At 43.4% G+C, this 25,630-nt stretch overlaps 1 protein-coding gene across 1 annotated transcript in view; it reads left to right on the forward strand.

Annotated features, from left to right (window-relative positions):
• Positions 1-25,630, forward strand: part of LOC138677286 (complement C3-like) — a 103,417-nt gene that overhangs the window by 65,650 nt on the left and 12,137 nt on the right. Inside the window, exons 18-32 of the mRNA XM_069767317.1 lie at positions 4,388-4,547; positions 5,275-5,360; positions 6,573-6,712; positions 7,230-7,442; positions 9,407-9,473; positions 16,464-16,553; positions 17,712-17,915; positions 18,002-18,077; positions 19,134-19,293; positions 19,474-19,569; positions 21,386-21,536; positions 22,503-22,666; positions 22,758-22,916; positions 23,195-23,254; positions 25,502-25,592. Of these exons, the coding sequence (XP_069623418.1) occupies positions 4,388-4,547; positions 5,275-5,360; positions 6,573-6,712; positions 7,230-7,442; positions 9,407-9,473; positions 16,464-16,553; positions 17,712-17,915; positions 18,002-18,077; positions 19,134-19,293; positions 19,474-19,569; positions 21,386-21,536; positions 22,503-22,666; positions 22,758-22,916; positions 23,195-23,254; positions 25,502-25,592 (1,917 nt within the window). The remainder of the gene's footprint in view (positions 1-4,387; positions 4,548-5,274; positions 5,361-6,572; positions 6,713-7,229; positions 7,443-9,406; positions 9,474-16,463; positions 16,554-17,711; positions 17,916-18,001; positions 18,078-19,133; positions 19,294-19,473; positions 19,570-21,385; positions 21,537-22,502; positions 22,667-22,757; positions 22,917-23,194; positions 23,255-25,501; positions 25,593-25,630) is intronic.

Here is a 25,630-nt window from a genome sequence, read left to right on the forward strand (position 1 = left end):
CGTCACGCAATACCCTTGGTGATGCTCGCCAAGCCTGTAACCGTTCGAGTGGTAAATGGGTCAACACTACGCTCACAGATTACCCACCAAACCATTCCTTTCACGCTTTCTGTGTCTCCATCACATCAGGAGATAATCTCCCTATTAGTCATTCCTGAGGGAATTGATGAGGTCCTGTTGGGGATACCATGGCTTCGCTACCATTCTCCTCATATTGAGTGGTCCTCTGGGAGAATTTTGGGATGGAGTAAATCCTGCGAGGGTAGATGTCAGAGGGAGTGCGTTCAGGTTGCTACTACACAGGTACCCGCAGATCTTTCCTCTCTCCCCAAGCACTATTGGCCCTATGCAGACGTGTTCTCCAAAAGAGCTGCGGAAACCCTTCCGCCTCACCGCCCCTATGACTGTCCTATTGACCTCTTGCCTGGTGCTGAGCCTCCCCGGGGTCGAGTCTATCCGTTATCTCTCCCGGAGACGGAGGCAATGTCTCAGTACATCCAAGAAAATCTGGCAAGAGGATTCATTAGGAAGTCAGTGTCACCAGCAGGGGCTGGGTTCTTCTTCGTACAGAAGAAGACTGGAGACTTACGTCCGTGCATAGACTACAGGGGTCTTAACGCCATCACCGTTAAGAACAAGTACCCATTACCCCTGATATCTGAGCTGTTTGATAGGCTACAGGGAGCGAGGGTATTTACGAAGTTAGATCTGCGGGGTGCTTACAACCTGATTCGCATCCGTGAGGGGGATGAATGGAAGACGGCTTTTAACACCAGGGATGGGCACTATGAATATCTGGTGATGCCCTTTGGGCTCTGTAATGCCCCAGCCGTTTTCCAAGACTTTGTGAACGACATCTTCCGGGATATGCTCACCACCTCGGTCGTAGTCTATCTGGATGATATTCTCATCTTCTCTCCAGATATTCACTCCCATCGGAGAGATGTTCGCAAAGTCTTCGACCTCTTATGGGCAAACTCCCTCTACGCCAAGTTGGAGAAGTGTGTGTTTGAGCAGGAGTCCTTGCCTTTCCTTGGTTACATCATCTCTGCCCAGGGTTTGGCTATGGATCCTGCCAAGCTACAGGCTGTAATGGACTGGCAGGATCCCCATTCTCTTAAAGCGGTGCAGCGCTTTATGGGGTTCATTAATTACTATCGCCAGTTCATTCCACACTTCTCAACTTTGGTAGCTCCCTTGGTTGCCCTCACCAAAAAGGGAGCAAATCCCAAGTTGTGGTCAGAGGAGGTCTCCAAAGCCTTTCTCTCAATCAAGTCACACTTCGCTAGCGCTCCCATCCTACATCGCCCCGATGTTGATAAACCATTTATCTTGGAGGTGGATGCCTCATCCGTTGGTGCTGGAGCAGTCCTTTTCCAAAAGGATGCTCAAGGTCGGAAGCATCCTTGCTTCTTCTTCTCCAAGACCTTCACACCAGCGGAGAGGAATTATTCCATCGGGGACAGGGAGTTGCTAGCCATGAAGTTGGCTTTTTCAGAGTGGAGACATCTCTTGGAGGGAGCTCGCTTTCCCTTCCAAGTCTTCACTGACCACAAGAACTTGGTATATCTACAAACGGCCCAGCGGCTGAATTCTTGCCAGGCTAGATGGTCCCTGTTCTTCTCCCGGTTCCATTTTACTCTCCATTTCCTCTCCGGGGAGAAGAACGTTCGTGCTGACGCTCTCTCCCGCTCCGTAGTGTCATCGGAGGAGGAGGAGGAGGAGCCTCGGCTTATTGTCCCTTCTGAGAGCCTGAGAACTGTAGCTCCGGTTTCGCTTGAGTCTGTGTCCCCGGGCAAGACTTTCGTACCAGCTAACTTGCGACCGGAGGTTCTCTCTTGGGCTCACTCCTCCAGAGTGGGTGGGCATTTTGGGACCAAGAGGACATCTGAGCTTTTGGCGAGAACATACTGGTGGCCGCATATGGCCCGAGATGTCAGGGACTATATTCAGGTGTGCGTTTCTTGCGCCCAGAATCGGTCTCCTCGGCAACGGCCTGCTGGGTTGCTTTACCCTCTACCGGTGGCAGACAGGCCCTGGGAGATGGTCGGGATGGACTTTGTGGTGGGCCTACCCAAGTCGCGTGGCTGCTCCATTATTTGGGTTGTCACCGACCATTTCTCTAAGATGGTGCATTTGGTGCTGCTTCCTCGGTTACCCTCAGCACGGGCCTTGGCGGTGTTGTTCATTAAGCATGTTTTCCGATTGCATGGTATGCCTGATAAGATTGTCAGCGATCGGGGTCCCCAGTTCGCGTCTCGGTTTTGGAGAGAGCTCTGCCATTTACTCAGCATAGAGTTAAACCTCTCCTCTGCATACCATCCCGAGACGAATGGGTTGGTGGAGAGAACCAACCAGACTCTGGTGACATATTTGCGACATTTCGTCTCTGCTAGGCAGGATGACTGGGCATCTTTGCTACCTTGGGCGGAATTTGCCTTGAACAACGCCGTAGCCGATTCCACTGGTCAAACTCCTTTTCTCCTTAATTTCGGCCAGCATCCGCGTGTCCCTGTGCCCATGCCCGTGTCATCCACCGATTCTAGGGTGGCAGACTGGGCGGTGGAGGCACGTGACATCTGGGACCGCACACAGGATGCCATCCGGGCCTCCAAGGAGAGAATGAGGGTTTCGGCTGATACACACCGGCGCCCCGCTCCGGTTTTTGCTCCTGGCGACTTAGTGTGGCTCTCCGCCCGTAACATCAGGCTGCGAGTTGAGTCCACTAAGTTTGCTCCTCACTACATTGGCCCGTTTAAGGTTCTGGAACAGGTCAACCCTGTGGTCTACCATTTGGCTATTCCTCCACGCCTTGGTATCACCGATACTTTTCACGTTTCCCTCTTAAAGCCCGTTCATTTGTCCCGGTTTTCTGAGTCATCTGCTGGGACATCGGGTTCATCCACGGATGAGTTTGAGGTGAATGCTATTGTGGGGTGCAAGGTGGTACATGGCAAGAAATTTTATCTGGTGGACTGGAAGGGTCACGGCCCAGAGGATAGAACCTGGGAGCCTGTGGAGAACATTCGGGCTCCGCTGCTTATTGCAGCTTTTGAGCGTAGTGAGGCTCAAGGAGGGGGGGGCCCTAGGAGGGGGGGTAATGTTAGCAGTCGAGTTTCCTCTGCTGCACAGGGGGAATCTCGATCTGTGTCTGCTGCGGTCTCCCATCCAGCATTGGCCACAGTGGGGTCTGCTCAGCGGAGACGTCGCTCCCAGTGTCTCGCTGAGGCTGATTCTGTGCATAGTGTTACTACTGCCTTTTCTGGCTTTCCTATGGTACCCTGCACTGATCTGCGGCGAACAGGCCTCTCTGGGACTAAATCCTTATTTACACATACTGAGCATGCCCAGGGCAAGGTCTCTCATTGGAGGTCGAGGGTCACATGTTCGGTCACATGTTCAGGTACTGCAGCGCATCCCATTGGTCCTCCAGGAAGGCCCTGAAAGGGCAAAACTTTGGTAGCAGCTTCCTGTGCTGTAACTATATAAACTGCGCATGACCGCACGGCCATGCGCTAGTATCGTATTTTGTCATATGCTTTGCGCCAATGTGGTCATGCGTTTGTATGTGTTCAGGGACCCGGCTGAAATAAGCCCCTAGAATGCTGGCTCCTCCGGCGAGGAGATTGTGTATGCATGCATGACCACACACTGCTCACATCTGGGTAGTTGGCCTGTGCCTCTGTGAAAGTCTAACAGGGCACAGAGCCTGCCTCTCGCGGTTACTCTGTGAAGCTAACAGAGTTGGTATATACCGCCATATAGAGCCGCCATTATTTAGCAGCAGGTACTTTCCTGCACGGTGGATCCCGGGTTGCGAACGCACCAATTCCATTTCATAAACAATATATTTGGTGCGTTCCGCCAACCCTAACACCTTATCCCTGCAATTTATTCTTGCTGCCATATTGAGCCACAAAATAATATCTATGGCTTGTAGGGTTTATGTGGCTTTTTCCTGACCAAAACTGCATCTAGCTACGTTGACCTCGATGGTCTTAAGTCTTTCAGCCTTATGGTGTAATTTTGACTCCTTGTCCCCAACAGAGTTTACAACAAATGTCTAAATGTTAGGCATTGATACGTTGGTGCCAGTTTCATATGTAGCCAAGTAATGCTTTTGGAAACCACTATCCAAAAGTAAATCAGTCATGTTGTACAAGAACATGCTCAAACTAACAAGTTGAGGTCACAAGATGTCTACAACCCATTGATGATATGGGTGATGGGGTCAGTAGCAGAGAGCCCTGAGCTCCATTATTTCCTTAATCCATTTCCTCTCACCTTACGTCCTTGGGAATTTTTCGTTGGCACACGACTTTGCTGATCTCTGAGATGTCAGTCTTCTACCATCTGAGACGTCTCTCTGTTCTCTGCCCTCTTTCAGTACATTACAGCTCTGTTGTTACCGACTCTTCGGCAGCGGAGAGAGGAGGCGCCGATGATGATCTTTACGAAGATATGGATAATTTTAACTCTCGTAGTATCTTTTATGAGAGCTGGTTATGGAAGGTGGAGACGCTCCCTACAAAAGCAGATTCAAATGGGTAAGTCGTGGCTGTCACCTCTTCCAAAGCATCCACTAGGCTACTGAAAAGATGGGAGACCTACAAGGTTACTGGAAGAGTTGTCAAATTTTCCAGATGATTCCAAAGACTTCTCGAAAGCCTACCTCTTGTATGAGACGTCTGGATGCTTTATCATAACATGGAGCCTTGGTGTCTAAACACAGATTCAGGAGATGTGGGGTGAAAAATGTGTCATGAACGGGACAAAGAAGCGCATGGAAAGAGTTATGGTGTTTTGACCTTAGCACAATAAATAAGCACCCGTGACAAGAGTCTCTAAAAGTTGGCAAATTTGGGTTATGGGAACCCTTAGAATTTTAGTTAATAAATTGTAAATTTGGGTTATGGAAACCCTTAGAATTTTAGTTAATAAATTGTAATTTGTTGACCCTGCTCTGTCCAATTTTAACCTCTAACTTTCTATTTATCTTTATTCCTGCCATTTTATTTTCAGAGATCTGTCTTCCTTGCTAGGAAAAAGAAAGGGAAATGCCATTGGGAAGGGAGAATAAGTAGCTGCCAGGCAGCTATGGCACAGCTTGATTATTGACTGAAGGATTGACATATATATATTAGTGTGCTGGAAGATCTACCAGTATGGGCAATAAATACAGGATCTCCTGTCTATGGACAACTGGAGGCATTGGGATCCGGTCCAATCATTCCTCCTCCGATCTCACTAACTCTTCTGTGTTTCATCCCACAGGTTTTCATCAAAGGTCATTAATACAAATTTGCCAGAGTCAATCACCACCTGGGAGTTTTTGGCAATCAGCATTTCTCCCAAATCAGGTAATTTTTCTTCAGACAGCGTTTTATTATCATGTTTTTTTTTAGCTTCTGTAATCACCAAATTCAATTCTATCTGCATTTTATCCTTCCGTCATCGACTCACGATGACCTCAAGACCTACAGCAAGGATGAGCTTTATAATATGTGTCAATCACAGACCATCCATTTTCTTCCAATCTTTCCCAGTTTTGTAGGACTGTGCTGTTTCTTTGACCAGGAACCTGAGTTATATCCATTAATGGTACTCTTGAAGTCTAGACGGCCACGTTACTAGATATATGTGAGAACATCTTCATTTTTAGAGCAGCTACCAGAGTCGCTGACATGACTATATATATCAAGGTTGAGGTTTCGACATTATCTGAGTATTTGTCTGGTTTAGGAAATCTCTAAAGGAAATTGTAAAGTGTCCAATATTCATAATACTCATCTATTCGCCTGATCCGAGGCTGGATAAAAAGAAATGTAGAGGGCCTCACATGATTTTAATTAAAGACCACGTAATGCTTCGCTTTTCCTGTGGTGGCGCTACCGGAGAACTGAACATTCGTTCTTCCACAGATTAGATATAAATACTAAAGGTTCAACTAATCTTTGGTTGATCCAAAATGGACAATGCCTTGAAATCCCAGCAAATAGAAACACACATACAGTTGTATTAGCCAGAAGAAATGTCCAAAATCGTTTCCTTTTTTACAGAACTGTAAATGTATCCTCAAAATTACAGATATCCCGATGCGTCCAGATCGTCATACAACAGCCAGTTGTACCAAAAAATGGTAGTTAAATTCAATAATTAGTGTTGGATGCCATCTAGTGAGATTTCCAACTTGTGGGATGTCCACTCAGTTCATTTTTAAACCTCTATTCCCATAGCTCCTCACTGAGGTTGTTGGCCATTATGGGTATATTGGGTTGGCTGTTGTATCATCAATGGTGGGCTTTATGAACATGGCCGTACCTATCCAGAATGTTAATCAAGTCCAACATTTCTGACATGTCGACTCTTATATAAACAACAGGAATCTGCGTTGCTAAACCCTATGAAATGTTGGTGAAAAAAAAGCTCCTCACTCAGGTTGTTGGCCATTATGGGTATATTGGGTTGGCTGTTGTATCATGAATGGTGGACTTTATGAACATGGCCGTACCTATCCAGAATGTTAATCAAGTCCAACATTGCTGACATGTCTACTCTTATATAAACAACAGGAATCTGCGTTGCTAAACCCTATGAAATGTTGGTGAAAAAAAGCTTCTTCATCGATCTTCGACTTCCATATTCAGTGGTCCGTAATGAGCAAGTGGAGATCCGAGCTGTCCTGTACAGCTATGTGTCTGAAGAGATCCAGGTAATAAACAGTAGACTGGTCAAGAAAAGTTCTCTCTGAGAAGTTAAGGCCTTTAACTTATTTTCCAAGCCGCTGAACCTGAAGGCCCCAAAGCAAAGAAAGACAAGACACCCTTCACCAAAGCTTAGGTCAATTAGTTTGCTTCGATGTCCACCTTGGTTGCAGCTCAATCATTGTCCAGACCTTCAAGTCTAATTTTAGCATCTGTTTATTGAGTATATTAGGAACCTAATAACTTCATACACTTTCAGAGAAGTCCTAGTCCTCAGTACACCTGAAATATGGCCACGTAAGTGACACCAAAAAGAATAGGCTCTAGGAAGTATGGCACAACCATGCAATCGAAAATTGTGATATTTTGCTATGCCAAGAGGTTTGGACTTAAAAGAGGTTGTCAAAATATATATGTGTAATACCAGAATATTTTACTAATTGGATCATTTCTCTCTGAACTTTCAGACCATAAGAAGGATCAAGCCTAAGAGATTAAGAAATAATTAAATCATACTTTTTCTAGGTGCGGGTAGACCTGATGCACAATCCAAAGATGTGCAGCTCTTCAACAGCCAAAGCAAACTTCCGACAAATGGTCACTTTGGGACCCATGGCCTCCCTGGTGCTCCCATTAGTGATTGTTCCTCTGGAGATTGGAGATATTCGTATCGAAGTGAAAGCATCTGTTAAGGATTTTTACCTGACTGATGGAGTGGTTAAAAATCTAAAAGTTGTAGTAAGTTACAGCATAAAATACTAATCTCTTCCTACAAGAATATAAGTAATATACCGGTAACTATTACAATTCTGCACCTCAATATAATAGTTAGTAATATAGTAGATAACAAACTTAATTTTGCCCTCATGTACAAAAATATAACTATTATAATACTGCCCCGATATACAAGAATATACCTACTATAATACTGCCCCGATGTACAAGAATATAACTACTATAATGCTGCTCCTATGTACAAGAATATAAGTACTATAATACTGCTCCTATGTACAAGAATATAACGACTATAATACTGCCTCTATGTACAAGAATATAACTACTATAATACTGCCCCTATGTACAAGAATATAACTACTATAATACTGCTCCTATGTACAAGAATATGACTAATATAATACTGCCCCTATATACAAGAATATAAGTACTATAATACTGCCCCCTATGTACAAGAATATAACTACTATAATACTGCCTCTATGTACAAGAATATAACTACTATAATACTGCCCCTATGTACAAGAATATAACTACTATAATACTGCCTCTATGTACAAGAATATGACTAATATAATACTGCCCCTATGTACAAGACTATAAGTACTATAATACTGCCCCCTATGTACAAGAATATAACTACTATAATACTGCCTCTATGTACAAGAATATAACTACTATAATACTGCCCCTATGTACAAGAATATAACTAATATAATACTGCCCCTATGTAAAAGAATATAACTACTATAATACTGCCCCTATGTACAAGAATATAACTACTATAATACTGCCTCTATGTACAAGAATATGACTAATATAATACTGCCCCTATGTACAAGACTATAAGTACTATAATACTGCCCCCTATGTACAAGAATATAACTACTATAATACTGCCTCTATGTACAAGAATATAACTACTATAATACTGCCCCTATGTACAAGAATATAACTAATATAATACTGCCCCTATGTAAAAGAATATAACTACTATAATACTGCCCCTATGTACAAGAATATAACTACTATAATGCTATCCCCTATGTTCAAGAATATAACTAATATAATACTGCCCCTATGTACAAGAATATAACTACTATAATACTGCCCCATGTACAAGAATATAACTACTATAATACTGCTCCTATATACAAGAATATAAGTACTATAATACTGCCCCTATGTACAAGAATATAACTACTATAATACTGCCCCTATGTACAAAAATATGACTAATATAATACTGCTCCTATGTACAAGAATATAACTACCATAATACTATCCCCTATGTTCAAGAATATAACTAATATAATACTGCTCTTATGTACAAGAATATAACTCAAGAATATAACTACTATAATACTGCCCACTATGTACAAGAATATAACTACTATAATACTGCTCCTATTTAAAAGAATATAACTACTATAATACTGCTCCTATGTACAACAATATAACTACTATAATACTGCCCCCTATGTACAAGAATATAACTACTATAATACTGCCCATTATGTACAAGAATATAACTACTATAATACTGCTCCTATGTACAAGAATATAACTACTATAATACTGCACCTATGCACAAGAATATAACTACTATACTACTATAATTCTGCCCCCTATGTACAAGAATATAATTACTATAATACTGCTCCTATGTACAAGAATATAACTAGTATAATACTGCTCCTATGTATAAGAATATAACTACTATAATACTGCCTCTATGTACAAGAATATGACTAATATAATACTGCCCCTATATACAAGAATATAACTACTATAATACTGCCCCTATGTACAAGAATATAACTACTATAATACTGCCCCTATGTACAAGAATATAACCCTTATAATACATCTCCTATGCAGAAGAACATAAATACGATTACACTTTCTATGTATAAGAATGTAACTTGTACAGTATTTACAATATCATTATAATATTTATTTAATAGCCAGAAGGGATGAGGATTCAAAAGTATATCCAAAGTGTTATCTTGGAGCCTCTACGCTCAGGAGCAGGTGAGAATCTCTGAAGAGTTGTATGGCTGTGAAAGATTGTGGGGGGTGTTATGAACTGGTAGCCTAGGAGCAGCATAAGACGTACTCTGGAGAAGGTGGTCCCTGTACTGACCGCAAACCCTGAACTTAGCAGCGCAACTAGAAATAGCCGTGGGATGTACCTAACACTCCCTAGACACCTCAACACAGCCTAAGGACTAACTTCCCCTAAAGATAGAAACGGGAAAACTATCTTGCCTCAGAGAAAATCCCCAAAGGATAGATAGCCCCCCCCAAATATTGACTGTGAGAGGAGAGGGAAATGACAAGCGCAGACTGAAATCAGGATTAGCAAAGGAGGCCTTACTAGCTAAAAAGAAAGAATAGGACAGAGAACTATGCGGTCAGTATTAAAACACTAGAAAATATCCACCACAGAAAATACAAAACTCCACATCTGACTAAAGACATGGAGGGTATGTCTGCATCTCCAGAAATAACGCTTGGTTGCAAAAAATCCTTACACAGGCAAGCTGGACAAGAAAAAACATGAAAATGCACTGAACTATAAGGCCCACAACATGTGGACAGCAAAAACAAAGCCAGGACTTATCTTTGATGAAAAGCACAGCAAACAGGAGAGACCAGTAAGGGATGAGAATCTTCCAAAAACAATGGACAACTGGCACTGACTAAAGGATCAAGCAGGACTAAATAGCTGAGTCCAAATTGCAAAAAGTGAACACACCTGATAAATGCTGCGATCCACAGACAGCAGCACTACCACTCATAACCACCGGAGGGAGCCAAAGAGCAGAATTCGCAACAGTACACCCCCCCCCCTTGAGGAGGGGTCACCGAACCCTCACCAGAGCCCCCAGGCCGATCAGGATGAGCCAAATGAAAGGCACGAACCAAATCGTCAGCATGAACATCGGAGGCAACAACCCAAGAATTATCCTCCTGGCCATAACCCTTCCATTTGACCAGATACTGAAGCTTCCACCTCGAAAAACGAGAATCCAAAATCTTCTCAACCACATAATCCAACTCCCCATCAATCAACACCGGGGGCCGGAGGATCAACAGAGGGAACAACGGGCACCACATACTTCCGCAACAAAGATCTATGGAAAACATTATGGATGGAAAAAGAGGCTGGAAGTGTCAAACGAAAAGACACTGGATTGATAATCTCAGAAATCCTATAAGGACCAATAAACCGAGGCTTGAATTTAGGGGAAGAAACCTTCATAGGAACATGACGGGAAGACAACCAGACCAAATCCCCAACCCGAAGCCGGGAACCAACACACCGATGACGGTTAGCAAAACGCTGAGCCTCCTCCTGAGACAATACCAAATTGTCCACCACATGAGCCCAAATCTGCTGCAGCCTGTCAACCACAGAATCCACACCAGGACAATCAGAAGGCTCAACCTGCCCTGAAGAAAAACGAGGATGAAAACCAAAATTACAAAAAAAAGGCGAAACCAAGGTAGCAGAACTAGCCCGATTATTAAGGGCAAACTCGGCCAATGGCAAGAAAGCCACCCAATCATCCTGATCAGCAGACACAAAGCATCTCAAATAAGTTTCCAAAGTCTGATTAGTTCGCTCGGTTTGGCCATTTGTCTGAGGATGAAATGCGGAAGAAAAAGACAAATCAATGCCCAGCCTAGCACAAAAGGCCCGCCAAAACCTAGAAACAAAATGGGAACCTCTATCGGACACAATATTCTCCGGAATCCCATGCAAGCGAACCACATGCTGAAAAACCAACGGAACCAAATCAGAAGAGGAAGGCAATTTAGGCAAAGGTACCAAATGAACCATCTTAGAAAACCGGTCACAAACCACCCAGATAACAGACATCCTCTGGGAAACTGGAAGCTCTGAAATAAAATCCATAGAAATATGCGTCCAAGGTCTCTCAGGGACCAGCAAAGGCAGAAGCAACCCACTAGCGCGGGAACAGCAAGGCTTAGCCCGCGCACAAATCCCACAGGACTGCATAAAAGAACGCACATCCCGCGACAAAGAAGGCCACCAAAAGGACCTGCCAACCAAACCTCTGGTACCTAAAAGCCCAGGATGGCCAGCCAACACAGAACAATGAACCTCAGAAATCACTTTACTAGTCCATCTATCAGGAACAAACAGTTTCCCCACTGGACAGCGGTCAGGTTTATCAGCCTGAAATTCCTGAAGAACCCGTCGCAAATCAGGGGAGATGGCAGAAAGAATCACCCCTTTCTTCAGAATGCCGACCGGCTCAAGAACCCCAGGGGAATCAGGAAAAAAACTCCTAGAGAGGGCATCCGCCTTAACATTCTTAGTACCAGGAATGTACGAGACCACAAAATCAAAACGGGAGAAAAACAGGGACCATCGAGCCTGTCTAGGATTCAGCCGTTTGGCAGACTCGAGGTAAAACAGATTCTTATGATCGGTCAGGACCACAATACGGTGCTTGGCCCCCTCAAGCCAATGTCGCCACTCCTCAAATGCCCACTTCTTAGCCAACAACTCTTCATTGCCGACATCATAATTGCGTTCCGCAGGCGAGAACTTCCGAGAAAAGAAGGCACACGGTTTCATCAAGGAACCATCAGAATTCCTCTGAGACAAAATGGCCCCTGCCCCAATCTCAGACGCGTCAACCTCAATCTGAAATGGAAGAGAAACGAGCGGCTGACGCAACACAGGGGCAGAAGTAAATCGGCGTTTAAGCTCCTGAAAGGCAGAAACAGCCGTGGAGGACCAATTCGTCACATCAGCGCCTTTCTTCGTCAAATCGGTCAGAGGTTTAACCACACTGGAGAAGTTGGCAATGAAACGACGATAAAAATTAGCAAAGCCCAAGAATTTCTGAAGGCTCTTCACAGATGTGGGCTGAATCCAATCATGAATGGCCTAAACCTTAACCGGATCCATTTCTATAGATGAGGGAGAAAAAATGAAGCCCAAAAAAGAAACCTTCTGCACTCCAAAGAGGCACTTCGACCCCTTCACAAATAAAGCATTATTACTGAGGATCTGAAATACCATCCTGACCTGTTTCATATGAGACTCCCAATCATCGGAAAAAATCAAAATATCATCCAAATATACAACCATGAATTTATCAAGATAACTCCGAAAGATATCATGCATGAAGGATTGGAACACAGATGGGGCATTAGAGAGTCCGAATGGCATCACAAGGTATTCAAAATGGCCTTCGGGCGTATTAAATGCAGTTTTCCATTCGTCACCCTGCTTGATACGAATAAGATTATATGCCCCTCGAAGGTCAATCTTAGTAAACCAGCTAGCCCCCTTAATCCTAGCAAACAAATCAGTAAGCAAAGGCAAGGGGTATTGAAATTTGACCGTGATCTTATTCAAGAGGCGATAATCAATACAGGGTCTCAAGGAGCCATCCTTCTTGGCAACAAAAAAAAACCTTCTCCCAATGGTGAAGAAGATTGCCGAATATGCCCCTTCTCCAAAGACTCCTTAATATAGCTCCGCATGGTGGCATGTTCTGGCACAGACAGGTTGAAAAGTCGGATTATGTACTAACACCGGATTATGTACCTGTAACCATGGAAAACCCAGCACAATATCATCTTGCAAATCATGCAACACCAGAAAACGACAATCTTCCTGATGGGCTGGTGTCATGCGCATGGTCAGCTGTGTCCAAAACTGAGGTTTATTTTTAGCCAATGGAGTAGCATCAATACCCCTTAAAGCAAAGGCTGCAAGGGGAAACCACAACGTCTGGCAAATTCTAAGTCCATTAAGTTCAGAGCGGCGCCTGAATCCACAAATGCCATGACAGAAAATGATGATAATGAGCAGATCAAGGTCACAGATAACAGAAATTTAGGTTGTACAGTACTGATGGTAACAGAACTAGCAATTCTTTGTACGCTTAGGGCAATCAGAAATAACATGAGCAGAATCGCCGCAGTAAAAACACAACCCATTCTGACGCCTGAATCTTTGTCGTTCTGCTCTAGACAAAATCCTATCACACTGCATAGGCTCAGGGCTCCGCTCAGAGGACAACGCCACAGTGTGCACAACTCTGCGCTCGCGCAAGCGCCTATCAATCTGAATGGCCAGAGACATAGAATCACTCAGACCAGCAGGCGTGGGGAACCCCACCATAACATCTTTAACGGATTCAGAAAGACCCTTTCTGAAAATTGCCGCCAAGGCATCCTCATTCCATTTAGTCAGTACAGACCATTTTCTAAATTTCTGGCAATACGATTCTGCCGCTTCTTGACCCTGACACAGGGCCAACAAGATCTTCTCAGCTTGATCCACAGAATTAGGCTCATCATACAATAACCCCAATGCTTGAAAGAAAGAATCAACATTAAGCAAAGCAGGATTGCCAGTTTCCAGGGAAAATGCCCAATCCTGTGGGTCACCACGCAGCAGGGATATGATGATTTTAACCTGCTGAATGGGATCACCAGAGGACTGGGGTCTCAATACAAAAAACAGTTTACAGTTATTTTTGAAACTCAAAAATTTGGATCTGTCATCAAACAATAAATCAGGAGTGGGGATCTTAGGTTCTAAGGCAGGAGTCTGAACAATATAATCTGAAATACCCTGTACCCTAGCAGCAAGCTGATCCACACGAGAAACTAACTCCTGAACATTCATGTTACTACTAGGTTCCGCAGCCACCCAGAGATTAAGAGGGAGGAAAAGACAAAACAGGCTAAGGAAAAAAAAATGGCTCAAAACCTTTCCTCCCTTCTTTTGAGATGCAATTAACTCATTGTTGGCCAGTTGTACTGTTATGAACTGGTGGCCTAGGAGCAGCATGAGACGTACTCTGGAGAAGGTGGTACCTGTACTGACCGCAAACCCTGAACTTAGCAGCGCAACTAGAAATAGCCTTGGGATGTACCTAACGCTCCCTAGACACCTCGACACAGCCTAAGGACTAACTTCCCCTAAAGATACAAATGGGAAAACTATCTTGCCTCAGAGAAAATCCCCAAAGGATAGACAGCCCCCCACAAATATTGACTGTGAGAGGAGAGGGAAATGACAAACGCAGACTGAAATCAGGATTAGCAAAGGAGGCCTTACTAGCTAAAAAGAAAGAATAGGACAGAGAACTATGCGGTCAGTATTAAAACACTAGAAAATATCCACCACAGAAAATACAAAACTCCACATCTGACTAAAGACATGGAGGGTATATCTGCATCTCCAGAGATACCGCTTGGTTGCAAAAAATCCTTACACAGGCAAGCTGGACAAGAAAAAACATGAAAATGTACTGAACTATAAGGCCCACAACATGTGGACAGCAAAAACAAAGCCAGGACTTATCTTTGATGAAAAGCACAGCAATCAGGAGAGACCAGTAAGGGATGAGAATCCTCCAAAAACAATGGACAACTGGCACTGACTAAAGAATCAAGCAGGACTAAATAGCTGAGTCCAAATTGCAAAAAGTGAACACACCTGATAAATGCTGCGATCCACAGACAGCAGCACTACCACTCATAACCACCGGAGGGAGCCAAAGAGCAGAATTCACAACAGGGGGGATTTGATACCGACTTGCAATCCTCTTTCAGCATGGGTAGCTGTAACAGAATACCTGGCTCAGCAGGTGGTCCAGCCACACTAGATAGTCTCCAAGATCCTTCAGGAAGATCTCTTGTGGAGTCCACACTGTATAACTGCTTTGTTCAGTCAGATAGGATTTCATAAAGAGATTTAAGGAGAATATGGATCATCGCATATGCTGCCCACATACTGGTTACATTCTGGAGATATCTGGAATGGGACAAATGCCCTCCAGTGTCTTGATCCATTCTAGCACCCCAGGGTGGGGAGATACACAGAACGGCTAGTAGAAGCCAGATAGTAAAGCCATGTTTGGTCTCCAAGCATAATGGGGGCCAAGCAGGTTTGATGGTGCTAGAACCGCCACCCTATGACCTTCCGTTGGGAAGTTATGATCCTTCATATGTTTCAGGAGTTTTAACTTCAAACACCCAGAGGAGAGGTCCCTCCAGCAGAAGGGAGTGACCGACTAAGGGGTTAAAAGGCTTTTGTAAAGCCATGCGCTTCTCTTTTTGTCATGCTTGCTGTTCACTTCGAAAGGGGGAGCCATGTCGAGTAACGTGCTAGGAGGAACGAGAATCAGCTGGCAGCCCATGCCCCAATGCGGCCCAGCACATATGATCGAACATCACACCGGTAATTGGCATGATTCACCTGGCTATATCCTGTGTACTTGTCCTGTATTTGCATATGTGACCATTGTATATTTATAAGAGTTGTATACATAGAGTTTTTTGTCTAATGTGCCCTTTAGGTGATTAAATATAGTATTTAATCTTGGGCTGCTCTTTTATCTTGATCCACGAATTCACACGTCCGTGTCCTAGGTTTTAACTTTCCATGCTACCAAGGCTGGTTTCTGTCCCGATATAATCCCGTTAACGCACTGAGCTTATATCTAATGAGGAACTGGTGGCAGTCCTACTGGGCTGGCAGCGCTCTGTTTCATTGATGCTAGTGAAAGGGGCCTCTCAGCCTGTCAGGGCTGTGAGCGAGTGTGGTGCCATGTCAACAACTGCATGGGGCACATTCTCTCACTGCTCGTGCCTCCCTGAGCCCGTGTGGACAGGGGGTGTCTGTGTAAAATTGTGCCAAGCTGACCTTTCGTTTCCCCAGGGGGGTGCAAAACATCATGTTGGTGTTAGTGAGGAGACCGTACCATGTGATTCCTCTGATGTAACAGGCAAGGTGCTGGTTCGTTACATGTGGCGGCAGTGGTGAGATACTGCGGAATCTCTCCGGTGTCATCCTTCACAATGTTGTATAGGTTAACATACTCTCTACAGCTCTACATGGGTTGACCTCAAGTTGTTCTTTCCTCTCATTTTGATGTCTGTTTTCTTGCTGCTTTTTCCTTTGTTGTGTACTGTTATATTTCTGGGCCTAATTTTCTCTGTATCCCAATAACCTTACAGTTCCTGGAATTCAGGAATTAGTTATCGACACCGTTCCACCAAATGATATTGTACCCAACACCGAGCCAGCGACCTATGTCAGTGTAAAAGGTAAGAACTTTGGGCGCTGATGGGATGCGGGATAGTATTGTTGACCAAGATAGGAAATCATTGTAGAAGAGTGGGTCTTCTGAAATTAGAATTCACTAGCTTTTTCCAAATTTTTACCAAAACTTTGATTCACAGAAAATCTGTTTGCCGCAAATTGGGAATACTTCAAAAACCCCAATTGCCTTGCTAGACATGAGTAAAACTTTGAGATCTCATAGGACTTTATCCAATCTTTTTCTACCTCACCATGTATGGCTATGGGTAAACGGATAGTAACTGTTTTCTCTGCCGTGCTGTCACACACTATGCGTAATGTTTATTCAGTGTTTTATGGTTTTCTTTCTCTATCTCTATTGCTAAGCTGTGAGCTGTGACTCCTGTCATTAGCCAGATTCACCTGGTTGCTGCATTCCATGCCTCGGCTTTTTTACAGCTACTATAGGCTATATTATGTGATGTCTACAAAGCATTATTGGGAAGTCCGCTTAGTTGCACCTAAGGTCACCTGAGCGAGCCTTATGTGACAGATGAAATCTTCTGATTTGGGTAAAAAGGTTGTTGCATTTCCTGCCTTAGCTTTTTTATCGGCTTCTGATTGACTACGCTATAGCAAATAATGTGTAAGATACAAAGCATTATTGGGAAGGCTGCTCTTGAGGTCATGTAAGCCTTCTTTGACTCAAGCAATCTTCTGCTTTGTGTAAAAAAGGCATTTTCTCGGCAAATTAAACCGATAAATGCTCAAATTCGGCAAGGCCAGCAAATTTTCTGAAATTCTACACAAATTCAATTCACATCAAAGCAATTATTTAATTCCTAGAAGGCACTGTTTTAAGCTGTAAACCACCACTCATAAGACCATCACCTTATGTTATCAAGTTGGTCCCAGGTCTTCAGATGACCACCTGCTGTTGACGTTATGGCTGGTACAGCATGATAGCTCCAGTTTTGAACAAGTGATGTAATTTCCCTTCCATGGGGGTCTCTTGTTGGATCTCAGCATTTAGCAATAATTGTGCTTGTGGACCACTTCTGGTCATTGCTCTTGGGCCTTGAATTCACTTTTGATCTGTATTAAACTTTACGTACAGATAGATTGGTCTATTTGAGACAGTTCATGGTATGAGTTGATGTTTCCTTATGACACAATTTTATTAGGTGGTCTTCTCGGAGAAACACTGGAGAATTCCATAGATGGTGCCAACCTGAAGCACCTAATAATTGTGCCATCCGGTTGTGGAGAGCAGAACATGATGAGCATGACCCCAACTGTGATTGCCACCCATTATTTGGACATCACCAACCAATGGGAAAAAATTGGAGTGGAACGCCGGGAGGAAGCTATTAGGAATATTAACCAAGGTAAGCGAAGAACCTGTAGAAACTGGTAGGAAAGATAGTGAATAATGAGATATGATAAAGTTAGTCAACACTTGCGTGTATTTCAGGTTACATACAGCAGCTGGTCTACCGGAAACCTGAAAACTCTTATTCTGCCTTTACCAACCGACCTGCAAGCACATGGTGAGATAATTATAAGCCACTTATTGATGATCTCCATAAAATCTGATTCTTGGGTTGAGGGCTACTGGAAAACCTTGTCTGCTACCCTCTCAGAACTCTTTTCACTTTTGTTTGGAAATATGAAGGATCTGAAGTGGAATAGTTGCTTTGGATATAGAAGTGTCTAGTTGCTATGGCTCTTGGAGTGTTCAGTTGTTATGGCCCTAAATGTGTATAGTTGCTGTGGAAGTTTCTATTTGCTGTGGATGTAGAAGTGTCTAGTTGCTATGGACTTAGAAGTATCCTGTTGTTATGGCCCTGAAAGCGTCCAGTTGTTGTGGACGTAGACGCGTCCAGTTGCTATAGATGTAGAAGTGTTCAGTTACTACGGACGCAGAATTGCCTTTTGCTATTAACGTAGATGTTTCTGGTACCATGAATGTAGAAGTTTCTAGTTGCTATGGACATAGAAGTGTCTAGTTACTTGGAGATAATTCCTAATTGCTAGAAAATAGAAATGTATAGTTGCTATGGCAGTAGAAGTGTCGAGTTGCTATGGACATAATAGTGTCTCTCCAGCAACCAGTCTGTTTGTGATGGTTCTAGTTTCTAGTGTAACACCATACTTGCCAGGGACAAATACAAGAATTTTTTCAAAGGTGTTTTCAGGTATGTTGATTGGTCTCTTGGGATAACGAAGACATCAGTTGGATGTTGGGATGGCATCCATGGTTCACTGTCTCCAGCCCTTTTGCTGTCTGTCTTCAGGCCAGGTAGGAACAACCAAAGGGTCAAGTGTGGCCCAGGGGCCGTAATTTGACAAGGTCTGGTATAGATTGATAAAAGGCTTAAGGGGCTGTTGGCCTAGTGGCTATTAGTTGTACACTATGCAGGTACCCATGTATTTTAAAGACCCCATTGGCTAACAGTGAAGTACCTCATGCTATTCCTCATCTCATCTTGCATTATTAATTAGGTTTTTCAAGAAATAAAGGTAGCTGGAGATCCCCTTTAGTTTTACTCTGATCAACCATTTACAGTATCTCCTTCCATCAATCTTGCTTTTTTTCCCTGCAGGCTCACCGCATACGTGGTGAAGGTCTTCTCCATGGCTTACAAGCTGATCCACATAGATAAAGACGTACTATGCGGTGCCGTCAAATGGCTCCTGACAGAGAAACAGTTACCAAATGGTGTATTTAAGGAGGAAGCCCCTGTCATACATGGAGAGATGGTGGTAGGTTGAAGGCTAGCCCATGAGTGTCACCCCCTTCCCCAATGAATGAGCTGTGATAGGACAACCTATATGGAAGCCATTATTACGCTCAATAAGATCAACACCAAGCTACCCCAAACGTCTACAGCGAACCTCATTGTGCCAAGCCGAATCTTGAAAAAAGTTGCCGTCTTTCTGTAGGGTGGAACTGGGAATACTGAACCTGACGCCAGTCTGACTGCATTTGTTTTGATTGCTCTGGTGGAGGCAAAGAGTTTCTGTAAAGACAAAGTCCCGGTAAGTGACGTGTTGGCATTTGCAATACTTATTCACTGCAGGATCTGGTGATTATAAAATATCATCTTCCTATGAGAAGAGCTTCATACGCTTGTGATTCCTCATTGACGACACTTCTTGGTTCAACATTGTCGTAGAGACCTTAGGACATGGAGAGTTAGTCGTGTTTTGATGTTGGCATACAGTATGGGGATGTTGTGTCCTGCCCCAGTCTTCCTTAAAATACACCCAAAACTGAGAGTGGTGATACCTTTTTGGGTGGGGTTTACATAAACTCATCCCCTTTTTAAGAAACAAAAAAGCACCATTTTAACCAGGATTCAATCAGGCAAATTTAGGGCTGACGTTGTTTTTAAGACATTTAGGACAGATATGCCATGGAGATCTGATAGATGTGGATGCCACGTCTGTGACCATCACTTTTCTGCAGAAGTCTCCTGACTTCCATAGTGGCTTATAATACTACCTCTGTGAATGGAGATGTGGCAGCACATGTGCTCTGATTAAACTGTCTTCAAAGATCCTGTAGAAGATAATATAGAGAGCTACGCATGCTCTTTCCTCTCCGTGCTCTGCACGGGCAACCACCACTCAGCATGTGCAAACATGTCTCCACATGCGCCACAACATATCTGTAAACACATCCATTTCTTTGCATACACTGCCACCTTTCAATTTGTATAAGCCTGAAGACTTAAAGGGAACCTGTCACCCCGGTTTTTCAGTACGAGATAAAAATACTGTTAAATAGGGCCTGAGCTGTGCGTTACTATAGTGTATTTTGTGTACCCTGATTCCACCCCTAAGCTGCCGAAATAACTTACCAAAGTTGCCGTTTTCACCTGTCAATCAGGCTGGTCAGGTCAGATGGGCGTGGCGACATCGCTGTATCTTCCCCCAGATCTTGCATGTATTTCCGTTGGTGGCGTAGTGGTTTGCGCATGCCCATCTTCTGAATCCACTGGGCAGGAGAAGAAAAAACGCGCGATCGGCGCTATTTCCCTGGTGATCTGTGGGGGCGGCCATCTTCCTGAGGCCGCGCGTGTGCATATGGAGTCCTCTGCTGCCCGGGGCTTCAGGAAAATGGCCGCGGGATGCCGCGCGTGCGCAGATGGAGAGCGCGGCGGCCATTTTCCTGAAGTTGAGATGCAAACTCGGCTTCAGGAAAATGGCCGCCGCGATCTCCATCTGCGCACGTGCGGCATCCCGCGGCCATTTTCCTGAAGCCCCGGGCAGCAGAGGACTCCATATGCGCACGCACGGCCTCAGGAAGATGGCCGCCCCCACAGATCACCAGGGAAATAGCGCCGATCGCGCGTTTTTTCTTCTCCTGCGCAGTGGATTCAGAAGATGGGCATGTGCAAATCACTACGCCACCAACGGAAATACATGCAAGATCTGGGGGAAGATACAGCGATGTCGCCACGCCCATCTGACCTGACCAGCCTGATTGACAGGCGAAAACGGCGACTTTGGTAAGTTATTTCGGCAGCTTAGGGGTGGAATCAGGGTGCACAAAATACACTATAGTAACGCACAGCTCAGGCCCTATTTAACAGTATTTTTATCTCGTACTGAAAAACCGGGGTGACAGGTTCCCTTTAAATAATTGTAGGAGTTTCTCCTTTGAGACAACTAGTTTAGGTAAATAGTAATATATCTTACTATGTAATATTATAATGTTTCTGCCTATTTTGTAATTTGAAGGTATGTTTAATGTGAGGTTAACCAGCTTTTCAGCTCCTCCAGAAGTGTCACAAGATGGATCGAAGCATGTATTGTACTGTATATACTAAACCATAAAGTAATTTTTCAGGATCTGGAATCGGGTCTGAATAAGAGTGTTGCTTACTTGGAGGGTCGGTTGAAGACCTTGAAGAAACCATATACTATCTGCATCACGTCTTACGCTCTGGCCCTGGTGGGCAAACTCCCCAATACCTTTGAACTCATGAGAAGCTCAACTGGTTAGTATTTTGTGGACTCGTCTTCATGTGTTGTATTATACATCCTGGATGTTTCCTGCTTGACCTGAAGAAGAATTCCCCAAAAGACCACCTCTTTGAGAAGACAACTCATGACCTAGGCACTGTACATTGGCCTTTCCGCCTAAACCACCTATCAAGAAGTTCATTCCACCCACCGAGAGGACTATATTTCAGTACAATGTAGGATGGTTATTTCAGATGTGATTTACCAGTTCTCTTTTTTGAGTAGACCACCATTCTTTTTAGGTCAAAATCTTCCTGAGTAGAAGGTTGTATCCTCTTGGTTATCCCACAGACAAAGCTGAATTGAGGTTTTTGTTGCACTAGGTACCCACTTAACCACATTTAACAAGAGATATCCAATAACGCCAATAAGCCAGTGAATCCTTTCTTAGCTGCATACATGGCCGTCTCTTTTTGACTGGAAAAAAATGTTAAAAAGCTACAGATTTTGTACAAAAAACTAAAAGTGTATATATTAACCGGAGGCGAAAGAGCTAGACTTGTTGGAGGCTAAGTAGGTAGTAGTGGAGGCACATGCCCCATGTTTTCTCCCAGCCCTGGTGGCAATACATCATAGTCATCAGATAGCTGAGAACCATATGACAGGGTGTCAAATCATTCCTACATTTCAAGCCATTACAATTCCCAAAGTATCCCGGACACCCATTGTGGTGCTACATTGATGATGTACCTGCTTATTCACCAGTAAGTGGTGATGGTTCTGTACACAGAGTAACATAGTAACATAGTAACATAGTTAGTAAGGCCGAAAAAAGACATTTGTCCATCCAGTTCAGCTTATATTCCATCATAATAAATCCCCAGATCTACGTCCTTCTACAGAACCTAATAATTGTATGATACAATATTGTTCTGCTCCAGGAAGACATCCAGGCCTCTCTTAAGTATATGACCTCATCGTATACCTTCTTCCATGCTTAGGTGGCACCCATTGGGATGATTACTCCTCCGATCTCTACATGATTGAGGCGACCTCCTATGCCTTGCTTGCTCTTCTCAAGCTTAATCAGTACTCCTCAGCAGAGCCAGTTGCCCGATGGTTGACTGAACAGAGATTCTACGGAGGAGGTTATGGCTCAACACAGGTAGGCCATCTCCAGATGATTGTAAATTTCGAGAAGCAGTATATGAATGTTGCTCGTATTCTATATCTTTCTTGTCTTGTCATTGTCCCAGGCCACCATCATGGTATTCCAGGCTATGTCAGAGTACCAGATTCACGTACCTGATATGAATGAAGTTAACATGGATGTGACACTGTCTCTTCCGGGGAGAGATGCAGGTTTTACTTGGAGGATCACAACAGATAATGCTATGCTCCAGCGTAGTGAGAAGGTGAGGGCAACTTTTAACCTTCACAACCAAGGATGGTCATAAAGCATATATTTATAACACACAAAAGATATAAAATCTATCAACTATGACCCAACATATCTGGAGTCATGCCAGTAGATATGAGTGCGGTGGTCTGTGCCATATTCTAGCAGAAGCCATAGGCTATAATATTGGCGTGAGGCAAATTAGATGTAGCATTATGCCCCCACTATGAGTGGCCATTGTGCTTTTGTTCTGGGGCCGACTGTTTGTTATATATGTATTTATCTCACATTCAGACCAAAATGAATGACAAGATTAAAGTCACGGCCAAAGGAAAGGGAATGGGCACCCTAACGGTGAGTAACCATGTGGTGATTTCATTGCCGTCATCTCATTGTCCGTTTTGTCACTAATTTATCTATAACCCGCAATGTTACAACCCTTGTATAAAAGCTGTGATAGTGTCTGTCATTACTGCCTCTAGTGGTATTCTGGTAATGGGCCACTTTGTTTGTTTTCTACTACATAAGGTGGTGAGAAATTTTGTTAAATACTTTTGGACTGTGCTCTCTTCTTGACCTTATCATTCGCCCTCTTCTTGACTTCTTTCCTTTTTGTACTTTTATTTCAGATGTTCAAATAAAACATAAAGGAGGTTTTTCATGACAAGAACCTCTAGCTATTCGCCATATTAGGACAAATTGACATCATCAAGATGGTTACCCCTCAGGATACCACTTTATGTGCCAGAAATGTGAGCTGCTCCATGAGAGTGGTTACTACTCTGGCAGACCCAGTCCATTCATTACATAGTTTTCCCTAGAACATGCATGTCTTGGTGTCACTATGTCTTGGTATCAGCTGATTTCTGGGGATGACAGAAGTCAGATTGCTTGAATTGGGTGTTCTTTAATTGCTTTAATTAGTTAGACAGCATGAAAATAAGCAAGTTTGCAATTGACTTGCTTTTGCTATGTCTGTCTTTCTCCTGCAATGAGAGATTTTATCTTTTATAGTGTGCAGCTGATTTCCATGGAGCTTGTGCAGTAGTTACATTCCAAGAGTGGGGTTAACTCTTAACATCCCAGACTGCTCCCTCCATTCCATTGATTTCTATGCAGCAGTTAGCTGCTCACCTCCCTCATTTCCCTATCATTTTCTGAAGACCGATACAGGTTTAAATCACCCCCCAGCAGCTTTCACAGCAGATCTACTAATTTCAGCTTTTTGCTCTGTCTAGAATGAGCTTTGCAACACCCGTGTGATTGTTCAAATGCCCTGATATCTCTATGTGTAAGTAAAGGAATAATAGTGTAAATTCAGACCAAACACTGATGGCTGAATGTATTATAGCAGAACTTGTGCTGAACTTTATAGTTATACTACCATTACAGTTCTATTCACCAGATCTGTCACTCAAGGAGGAGAATTTGCCCTTCTTGAAACCAGGTAGTAAGCAAAATAAGTAGAATGCATTGCTCTGAAATGTGCAAGAGGCATCTTTAGAATACATCTTTAATTCCCCCCAATTGGAAGCTTTCAACCAAAAACTGACCACTGAATGTGTTGCCACAAGTCTTCTTTTCACTTAGTCTGAAATCTACATGAAATCCGAAGATCGTCCACATCTCATGTATATAAACAGGGTTTGCACAACCCTATTATCAGGCAACTATACTGAACATTTTTAGCTGTAGCTGCAGAAAATATTGTAAATGAGACATAATTAATTGGATCACAAAGCGCAGGAGTAGCTCCATAGAATGACAATGCAACTAATTCTTCACATATTGCATATCCTTGGCAGAAATCCAAGGATCAGCCATGAAGTTCTGCCATGGAGATACACAATCCGATATGTACCTTAGCAAGACCGCTCCAAAATGCTTGAGTCCCTCAGAAGTTCTTACTTCTCATCTGTTTAACCCAATTACCCTCGAGCCTTAGTTCATCTCCATCAGTATTTTCTGGGCTTGAGCAGAATTCATGGTTCTTTCTTGCTCAGGGACTTAGCTGAATACTACCACCACCACAGTTGACAGTTAGCATTTTCTCGTCACGGAATGTTCTCACCAGACATATCAGAACCCATATCTTCCAAAAAATTTCCACTTTTTGACTCATCAATCTACAGAACATTCTACTAAAAGTTCGAGGGGCCATCATAGCAAATGTGAGTCAAGTTCCAGCGTTTTTACTTGGTTATCGGTGGTTTTAACCATACAATTCTCTGATGGACACCATCTGACCTGTCTGTTGCGCAAAGTCCAATCTCGTAGGATGATGCAAAAGACTGGTTACCAGTGACAGGTTATGGCTGTAAAAGTGGCATGGCCAGTTAAATGGAGTTTTTATTTTTGTCAAGGAACCAATTAACATTGGATACCTCTTTTTCAATTATCTAAATTAACCGTGTTTTGTGATTACTCAGATTTCGTCTTTGTCGTACAATTAAAATTAAGGGGCAAATACTTTACCAAACTGTGGCCCACATTCACTAAGTAGTCCCCAAAAATCCTAAATGATTCACTAAAGGGTGAAAAATTGGAGCTCCTTCTCTCCTTTTCATTGCTATGTCTCACGTTCGGTTCATCTCATTCCAGGTGATGTCTGTCTACTATGCACCATTGGCTGAAGGAACCGTCCCGTGCAAGAATTTCGATTTCTCAGTCAAGCTTGAGGATGCACCAAAAGGTGAACATTTTCTTTAAAAAATAGCGCTTTATACTGGG

Source organism: Ranitomeya imitator, chromosome 4, assembly GCF_032444005.1.
Source record: "Ranitomeya imitator isolate aRanImi1 chromosome 4, aRanImi1.pri, whole genome shotgun sequence".
NCBI classification, from domain to species: Eukaryota; Metazoa; Chordata; class Amphibia; order Anura; family Dendrobatidae; genus Ranitomeya; species Ranitomeya imitator.